Here is a 9,609-nt window from a genome sequence, read left to right as displayed (position 1 = left end):
CAGCAGCCCCTGAGAACCGCCAGTGTCCGCGTGGGCCTGTGTGGGGAGGCAGGATGGGCCGTGGGGCCAAGGTCCTAGAGCCAGCCTGGCCTGTGGACACCCCTCCATCATCCCCTCACCCACCCGGCAGAAGCTGGGGACACAGCTTAGGAGGACAGCCACTGACCACGGGGTAATGAGCTGGGAGAGGTCTCTAGATGAGGGGGCATCTGAGGCTTGGAGGACAAGGGAGGACTTGCAGGTTGGAGGCTGGTGTGGTGAGAAGTTGCTACTGCTAATGGGGGACAGTGGGGAACCTGGCACAGAAAGGGGGAGCAGTGGCTGTGTGACCTCGTGGCAGAATCCCTCATCCCTCCCCGAGCCAGGGTCTGGGTGTGACCTGTGTTCCTTGTGGTCTATGAAAGTGGAAGCCCCTTGTTCACCTGGCTCCCCGGGGGGCTTATTTCTGTTACATTGGAGTTACAGTGTGTGTGTGAACTCGAAACAAACACAGTCTGGAGCACACGGGTGACTTTTCACCTGTTCTCCATCGGCCTGGAAATGAGCAGACGCCGTGAGATACCATTTTTGCTCTCATTCTGTGTGCCTCCTGATGTGTAAAGTCACCTGTTTCTAACTGCCAACATCATCCGCTCAGCAACTGAAGACGGTGGACTTGACAATGAAGGAAAAGGTGGAAGGGTTGAACTGAGAACTAGCAGAGAAAGATGCTTTCATGGCTGACATTCACTGCAAGAGACCAACTATCAGAAATGTCCCAAATATAATAAGGAAGTGGCCGACATCCATTTCCGGCAGAGGTGATGAAGTAGTCAGGCAACTTCCGAGGGACTGAGCGGAACCGCAGTGTGCAGTTGGCCCCCGAGGGGTGCAGGGCTTGCTTTGGTTCCCCAGTCTCGAAGCGCCCCAGCTTTCAACTTCCCAAAGTAGTAATAACTAGTTCATGTACATCCATGGCAGCTGCGGAGCATAGGACGTGACTAACTTCAGTGACAGTAGCTAAACTCCTGTCACTTCCCCAAACAGAACCCCATACAACAAAGAAATCAGTTCACTGTAAGGGCACTGCTTCATAGTCAACAGTTAATGGCTTTCCAGAAGAGCAATTCAAGTTTCAGAAACTTCACAAAGATGTTTATTTGTTTCATAGCATTTAAGTGGTTCATTTTGTCAGGTAAAAAAAATGGGAGGTGAGAGAGTGGCTTTACATTTTTAAAATAGATCATTTTATTCCTAGTTGCATAAAAATAGTGTAAATACAAGCAGTTTGCACATCTTGATGGTGAACTGACAATGATTCTTGAGTTCCTCCCCCTCTCCAGCTCTGCTGTCCTGGCCACTGGCCGCAGGAGAGGGCCGAGTGGAGGTGTGGGAGGGACGCTATGGCTATTTCATGGGGTGAATCGTTTTATTGCTTTTGCCCATCCAATCCACTCACATCACTCCAAACAGTCAGAGTTTAAGATTTAAGCCCTTAAGCCCATAGGAGTCCCTGTCAGCTTTTCTGCATAGGCATCATAGGGATTCCGTGGGGAGATGGGTGCGGAAGGGGGTCGGGCCCAGAGCCGTGGTTGAAAGGAAGACCCGCGGAAGTGAAAATGCCGGCTGGTCCACAGGAGGGAGGACCCCGCACTGGCATCGGGCAGCCTGCCCAGCTGTGTAGGTGTCCTTAAACTTAGGTCCCAGGGAGGCAGTTCTGACATTTAAGTTAGTAAAACCTTTTGGCAATGAGCTAATTACTTTAAAGGGGGGGAAAAATATGGATCCACTTTGGAGACATTGCAAGTGGGGAATTCGTCCCTTAATGATTTTTTTTGAAACGTAAGCAATTGACATGGGTCCCCAACAGCCAACTAGGTAGGGATTGTGAGTCGCTAGGTCAGAAAATCATTGAAAAATAACTAAAATCAATTAAAAATTAAAAAAAAAAAAGAAAATCAGGATGTTAGCTTATAGTTTTAGTTTTGTTTGTCCCAAATGTAACTGAACTTAAAAACACGGGAGCCAGGAAGTGAACACGAGGAGCTGCCCTGTGCAGGGCGGCAGGGCGGAACTGGTCAGTGGGGTTCCCGGAGCTGGAGTCGGCTCGGGCTCAGCAGGAGAACAGCAGCGCATGAACCAGCGCAGGCTCCACAGGAAGGGAGTGGAGAGGCAAGTCCTCCCCTCCCTCCTGGCTGCTATTATTTCACAGTTGTCTTCCACTTATGGCAAGTGCTACTAACTTTCCTTTTCAGAGAGTGATTAAAAATTTTTTTCTTAACTGCACATAACTTGAACTCAATTGAAAAATATAAGTAGCAACACGATGTAAACACTGACAGCTCTGGAATATCTGGAGTTTGAAATACAAGTTGGGCAGATTGTCTTGGCTCTGCGCGTGTGCAGTGCCCCCGTTCCTCTGAGGACGTGGGCGTCGGGGGCCGGGGGAGGCCATTACCATTGGGCACGTTGCCACATTCTACCCCAAATGGAGGAAATGACCCTGAGCTACTCTCCTGAAATTTGAGAAAAGGCCCCTGAGGCAGGCCCCCATCATGTCCCCATTGGGAGGGGCTTGGGGGCCAGGGCAACACACCAGATGTGCTTGTTCTTCTGTCCCTCAGACACGTGTAATGAATGTGAAGGCGTTGATGCTGATGCAGGTCCTGGTTACAGCGCTCGGTCTTCACTCCTGCCTCATTCACTGTAGCGCCCGCAGCCGCTTTGCAGAAGACTGCACGTTAAATAAACCGCAGGCGGCCCGACTACAAATGCTGTGGGAAGGGGGATTTCAAAATCGGCTTACTGAACCCTTCGTTGCTCTTCAAGAACTTGGACTAAGATGAACCCTGGGGCTTCTGCAGAACAACCCTCACCAACGACCCTCCAGAGGAACGTTGTGGAAGCTGACAACGGCTTACAGTGACGCCCCATTTGTGATGTGTTGCTGACATTTTAGGTCATGTATACAAGCCCTACGGTAAACTTCTACAATGTAACAAAATTTATAAAGGAAAAAAATGACAATTATTCAAACACCTGAATTTTGCTGGCCAAAGTAAAACACCCAAGAGAACACAGAAAGTAGCCCCGGCCCCCCATCCCCACTGGAAAAACAACCGAAACCCTAAAATCCCCAAACCAGTCCAAATGTGTAAAGCAAAAGGAACAGGTTTTCAGGCCACTGTCGCGGGGCTAGCTCTTCAGGGCTTCGCAGCCGGAGGTTTAAAGAATCCCACTCTCCGAAAGTACCTGACGACCAAGGGCACGGAGACTAAGGTTGCACTGATCCTCACAGGCGCGAACAGCTTGTGGACGGCGTAGGCCACCACGAAGGTGCCCGTGCCCGTGGCCATTTTCGACTGCACCAGCGACTCTCCGAGCCCGAGCTTGAGCAGGACGGCAGACATGTCCACGCCACTGGAGGGGAGGGGGGCAGAAACAAAACCGAAAACCCCCGTTACAGCCAGGAGGGAGCGGAGACACCGATCTGGCTCTGAGGGTTACATCATTTTAGAAAACGTGAAAACAGCAGCTTGATGAATAAAAAGCCCCAGGACAGAAAGTTCTTACCCACGAGGAGTCTCCCGTGACCATATGAAACCCACGCTCGTTGCGGCCAGCAGCGGCCTTACCTTGAAACGAGCAGGTAGAACATGCCCAGGGAGACCAGTGAGATCCCAATGTGCAGGCACACGCCGACGGCTCCGTACTCTCGGAAGACCTTCTTCAGCTGCTGGGACTTGGTTTGCTTTTTCTCCTCTGCGTTGCTCACGTCACTGCCTGTTGTTGTAGTGGTTTTGCTGGGGTCCTGAGCACAAACCAAAGAAGGGGACACCCTGTAGGTCAGGAGCAAGGATGAGAGCTGGTCATCACCAGCTTTTATACTCAGAGTGTTCCAGTCTCTCTCCCACCTAAGGGGAACTCAACTCCCTCTTTCTTACTTAGCGAGCCCCGGCTAGTGTCCCCTTAGCCACTAAGTACAACGAAAGGCTGGGTCCCAGGTATCGTGGACAGAATCACGGCCCCAGACAGTCCAGGTCCTTGTCTGCAGAACCTGTAGCTGTCACGTGCCATGGCCAAAGGACTTTGCAGATGTGATTAGGTGAAGGATCTTGAGTGTGACCCTGTAATCACCGGGGTCCTTCTAAGTGAAGAGAGGGCGGCAGGAGGGTCCGAGGAGCAGATGTGAGGACGGCTGCGGAGTCAGAGGCTGGAAGACGCTCTGCAGCTGGGGGAGGAAGGGGCCTGGAGCCAGGGCCCAGGAACGCGGGAGCCTCTGGGAGCCAGGGGGACAGGAAGTAGATTCATTTCCCTGCAGAGCCTCCAGGAGGAACCGGCCCAGCCAACAGCCTGGCTCGAACCCCGGGACACTCAGTTTCGTTTCTGACGTATAGAACTGAAAAGGAATACATGTGTTGGTTTAGCCCACCAGGTTTGTGGTTACAGTAGCAGGAGGAATGAACGCCTTAGGGCTCACACGCTTGGGGACAACATCGCACCGAGCACTGACTCGGAGCCAGGCAGCACGCATGGGCTTCTGCCCATCCGTCGCCCGCTTTCATCCGCACAGTAGCCTGTAGGTCGATACGGCTGCTCTTTCCACCTAGCAGAGGACCAGCATGGGCTTCGACAGGCTGGGGCACTGGCCCAGAGTCACAGAATGAGAACTCGTGGGTGGAGTCCACGGCAGGAGCCCACCACAACCATGCCAGATGCCACAAAACCAGCACTGTGGGTGCCAAATATAAGCGAGCAGAAGTGACAGTCTATTTACTTCCAGGACCAAGATTCACCTCCGGGGTCTGCACAGATAAAGGAAGGGCTGATTCCCGGGCCACACACACACTGGCTGGGACTTGTACAGAAACAGTTCAGGGCACGTGGCGTCTGCGGGCATTAATTCAGGACAATGGGGTCTGCCTTGTGGGGGAGAAACAACAAAACCTGCAGCGCTGGATTAAACAACAGCGACAGAGACTCCAACTCCTTCCCAATACAGAAAGCGCCCTTTTTATCAGAAGATTCCTTTAACTGAAGATGGATGGCGGCGGTCTTCTCGGCAGGTCGTATCTGGGTCAGCGCTAGATCTGGCCTCTGCAGAGGCTCAGGATGCCTCTTCCCTGTGTGTTTAGGGCCACGCTTGACAGGCAAGAGGGAGGCGCGTGACAGACAGCCCGGGATACCTGCGAGGTAGGGGCGGGACCCGCGGGAATGAAAATGAAGTCCTCCGGGACAGCAGTGCATACAACCCCCACCCCCACCCCAGGGGTCCTCCCGGCCTGCCCCAAGCTGCTCCAGGCGGCTGACCTTTGGGGGAGGAGCCCAGGTGGCCCAGAAGCTGCTGGTCTGTTCGCCCAGAATCTTCCTTGATTTTTAATCACACACAACAGTCCCCCCGCCGCCCCGCACGGAGTCTGTACAAAACTCAGATTTATAAGGTAAATGAGTCCTTTCTTTACTTTCCATTTGAAAGAGCATCTCCTTTGTTCCAAAACCATAGTTGGAACTGAAAAAAAAAACAAAAAAACACCCCCGCCCCCCGCAAACCCAAAACACCCAGAAGCGATGAAATGGCTCAATAAAAGAGGCATCCTGAGGATGCTGGTGCTTTTCCTAAAAAATGAAATTTGTTTCATTAAAGGCTATTCCCATCCCCGGGGAATTAAACGTGAAGGCCGCCGTCCCAACTCAGCCAGCCTATAAGCGCAGCATCAGATAAAGGCACTTGGATCAGATCATCGGGTTCCTCCCGCCTCTCTCTCTTGTGCGTTTCTAACACTGAGGATGTGTTTATTGATTTTAGGGAGCGGGAGAGGGAGAGAAATATTGATGGGATGCCTCCTGCATGCACCCCAACTGGGGACTGAACCGACAACCCAGGCATGTGCCTGACCGGGAATTGAACCTGCAATCTTTTGGTGCATGAGACAACACTAACCAACTGAGCTGCACTGGTCCCGGCAAGCACAGCATTTTTTTGGAAAGGTTTGAGGAAAACCACCAGTGTCCTCAGGTCGAGCCTCTTCTATGGAGCCTGGTGCTGGGCTGAGCAGTTTAAAGGCTTCATTTCTCAGCAGCCCTCACGATCCTGTCCTGGGGCCACCCTGTCACTCCCTCTTCGACAGACAGGACAGGAGGTTCGGAGGGAAGCTCGGCTCCTGGACTGCTCACCACTCAGCCACACGGCCTCTAAGCCCATCACCAGATTCCCCATTATGTCCTGTAGGAGCGGGCCATTCCCGAAGGAAGACACCCCCAGAACCGCCAGGCTCTGGAGGACAGAAGGAAAGCCACGGCTCCTTCTCGTGGGCCAGCACGTGTGACGTCCTGTTCCCCAAAGCCCTGGACTGTCTCCGAGGTCCGCCAGCCGGAACGGCTGCTCTCTGACGAGCAACTGCAGACGGGGAGCTGCCAGATGGTGGCTCTGATAGGACGAACCACCCACAGTCGGCAGTGCCAAGTGCCCAACAACATTCCGACCAGGGCTGGTGTTGGCTGGGAGCCCTTTCCACCCCCACCCCGACCAGACTAACGTACCCATCTGCCCACTCATCAGGACCAAGTGTGGCTCTCTGTGCAGAGGGCCCTTTCCTTTACAACCTTGAGTTTGACAAGAGGCCTCTGGCCAGACCAGAGACATAAAAGGCAGCCAGGCTTCCAGCTACAGAGTAACCGGCACCTGTTGCAAGGCGGTGGGAAGGGCGGAGTATTCAGACCCAAGGCCCGGTTTCCTGTCAACAGCATCACGGTTATTTTTTAACTTGCTTGAGTTAGAGTCTGACTTGGACAATTTTCTTCCTTCTCTCTGGCTGGGTGAAAGGCAAACCCTTTAAGCATCGTGAGCCGAGCCTCCTCCTTTCCAACCCTGGAGGAGACGGAAGAAACTAAAAGAGGGGAATTTGTGAAGGGGCGACTTGCAAGGAGTGGAAGCCTTCCAGACGTTCATCTCCTCGTGAAGCATCACCTTGTGTGGGAGATGCTGCCCGGGCTGCACCACCATGACACATCCGTGTCCGCACCCAGAGCAAGTGCTTTCGTACGCTTGCGTGTGCGTGCGTGTACACGTGTATGTGTGACGGGCCCTCTCCAACGTTTATAAAAGCATGAAAGGCTGTATCAGAAGGGACAGGAAGGTTTGGGGGATGAATCAAAAATCTTGCCCACAAGTGGCTCACATTGTCAGGAGTGACATCTACTTTCATTCATTTGATAAATAATATTACCAATACACACTATATTGTGTTTCCTTCGCACCAGTTCTGAGTACTTTGAAAATATCAATTCCTACAATCCTCACCACAACCCTGCGGACACTACTGTCATCACCACTTAATGGCGGAGGCTCCCGAAGCTCAGAGAGGTTGAGTAACTTTCCAAGGAGCACACAGGGATCACCAGTGAAAGCTGGGATCCTGGCCAGCCGAGTCTGGTTCTCAGGCCTTTGCTCTTAACACCTGCGCTGTGTTCCTCGCTTCCTCACAAGGGTCTGCTGTGTGCAAGGCTCTGCTCTGAGTGTGGGCGGCACAGCAAACCACCAAGCAGCGAAAACCTCACCCCCAGGCAGCCCAGGGTCCAGCGGGAGGGGCAATAAACAGAAAAGGAAAACGTCAGGGCTGGCAATGTGACGAGTGCTGTGGAGGAACACTGAGGAGGGAGGCAGGCAGAGTTTACCAGGTGCCAGGTACGTCACCTCGATTTCCACCGACAGCCTATGACGTGTGAGTTCATTTCCCGTTTCACAGACGAGGAAACCGAGACACAGAAGTGAGGGGATTTGATCAAGACCACAGAACTAGTGAGACAGGAACACAGGGAGTCTGAGGCCACACTCATCACCACGGTTTACACACAACACATACCCACCCATGCATGTGTGCGTGCATGCATGTCAGTGACAGGGCCTGGACTGGGGACGAGGCTGATGTGGCTGCTGGGACAGCCAGGCAAGCCAGGGAAGCACTCCACATAATGAATGAGGAGGAGACCGCAGCTACGGGGCTGATGGGGCCCCCACAGGCAGCACTGGTGGGCAGGGAAGTCTTCCTGGAAGGAGGGCTGAGCCGCCGGGACCATCAGGAAGCAGCTGCGCGTGGGTGGCGGGTGCCAGACCCCTGCCGATCCCCAAACTGGGCTCTGGATGTAGAGACAAGACCTACTGCCTGTCTGATGAGGGGCCCAGAAGGCGAGGAAGGAAGTCTCTCCATCTATGCAGGAGGCACTGTGAGGCCAGGGGTCAAATCCCCACCGGGGAGCATCAAGCTCAGGAAGGGCTACCCAGCTAAGCATTGTGCACAGAACTGTGCCTTAAACGCTTGTCTGGGGTGTGCTATTTTTAGCCCTCGGAAGGCTCGGAGGCCTCGGAGGCCTTGGTGCTGGGGGTGAGGTCACATCACTGGTAAGTGCTGGGTCCTGATGGCAAAGGGACAGCCGGGTCCAAAGTGGGAGGCGCTGCTGGGGCCGGAAGGCAGGTGTGTGTCCCCCAAGCCCGCGTGTTAGTCCTGTCTCTCATGTGACTGTTTTTCTTCAAGGAGACACATTTGAAGGAAAAACAACTGTAACAGATTTTTAAAAAAAGTTAAGTCCGTATTAACATTCTGAATGGAAACCAGTTTTCACTTCCTAGACAGAGAAGACAACGGACAAGAAAGAACACCGCGCTTCCTGTGAGTCTCGCCTGAGGCCTGCCCTTCGTTAGATAAAGAGGGAGTGGCCGCCAGCGCCCACTGGAGCTCACTGGCCCACTGAGGACGCTCCGACGGGTGTTCAAAAGAGAACAACCCTGACGGCGACGCGGGGACCTTAGTGCCAAGTGCAGGCCCCACCTAAAGTTTGCTGGGCCACCCACCGCCGACGCTTTGGCAGCTTGGGGCTCCCCCGCTGGAGCCTGAGCCCTTGGGCAGGTCACTACTTCCCAGAGCCTCAGTTTCTCCCGCTGTCGAGTGGGAGCTTCGCGTTCTTGGCTTGTAGAGATGAGGGGTCTGGGGACCCTGGAGGTGCTCAGTCTCGGGCGGCTGCGCGTGCAGAGCTCTTTGGCAGAGGTGGACCGGGTATCGCGGTACCGTGGGGACGGGGGTGGGGGTGGGGTGGCTTACCTGGCGGCCGCCGCAATCCCCCGGGGCCGCGGACGACAGCAGCCGGGCGTCCGGCCTGGGTCGGAGCAGCGGCAGGAATAGGGTTGGCGGGACGCAGGGGGCGGCGGCGCCCAGCAGCCAGGAGGCGCGAGGCTGGACCCGGGCGCCCACCCTGGTCGCGGGACCCAGCAGCACCAGCAGGCGCGCCATAGTGAGCAGCGGGGCACAGCTCGCCCCGCCCACCGGGGGCCGGAGCAGGAGCACGGATGGGCGTGGCCTTGCCGACCCCGCCCCTTTCCCCCGCCCACAGCGGCCGGAACTACCGTGGGGTGGGCGGGGCCGTAGCTGGCAACGCTCGCGGAGCGGGCGGGGTTGGAGAGGCGCGCCTTTTCGGATTCAGCCTCGGTATTAATTCCTGCAGCCTAGATTTGCCACAGTGTATTGGTTCCCAGCGAGTCAGAGGTCCGTCCAGCTTCAAGACTGAGGGGACTGGGTGGAAAGTGGCAAGATCACACGCTCATCTTTGGGACCTACAGGCTGTCTCGGAATTCAGTAA

The 9,609-nt window shown here is 54.7% G+C and overlaps 1 protein-coding gene across 1 annotated transcript; it reads right to left on the bottom strand.

Moving 5' to 3' along the window:
- Window positions 1-1,112: 1,112 nt before the first annotated feature.
- On the bottom strand, window positions 1,113-9,299 carry FAM210B (family with sequence similarity 210 member B). Its single transcript, XM_037133670.2, has 3 exons — window positions 9,075-9,299; window positions 3,615-3,790; window positions 1,113-3,399 (listed from the first exon to the last, which is right to left on the bottom strand). The coding sequence occupies exons 1-3, from the start codon at window positions 9,261-9,263 to the stop codon at window positions 3,183-3,185; spliced, it is 582 nt and encodes a 193-aa protein (XP_036989565.2). The 5' UTR covers window positions 9,264-9,299; the 3' UTR covers window positions 1,113-3,182.
- Window positions 9,300-9,609: the final 310 nt, after the last annotated feature.

Source organism: Artibeus jamaicensis, unplaced genomic scaffold (genome assembly GCF_021234435.1).
Source record: "Artibeus jamaicensis isolate MK-2021 breed Jamaican fruit bat unplaced genomic scaffold, CSHL_Jam_final contig_685, whole genome shotgun sequence".
NCBI classification, from domain to species: Eukaryota; Metazoa; Chordata; class Mammalia; order Chiroptera; family Phyllostomidae; genus Artibeus; species Artibeus jamaicensis.
The sequence above is the reverse complement of the archived record's forward strand: the minus strand, read 5'-3'. Positions and strand labels throughout refer to the sequence as shown.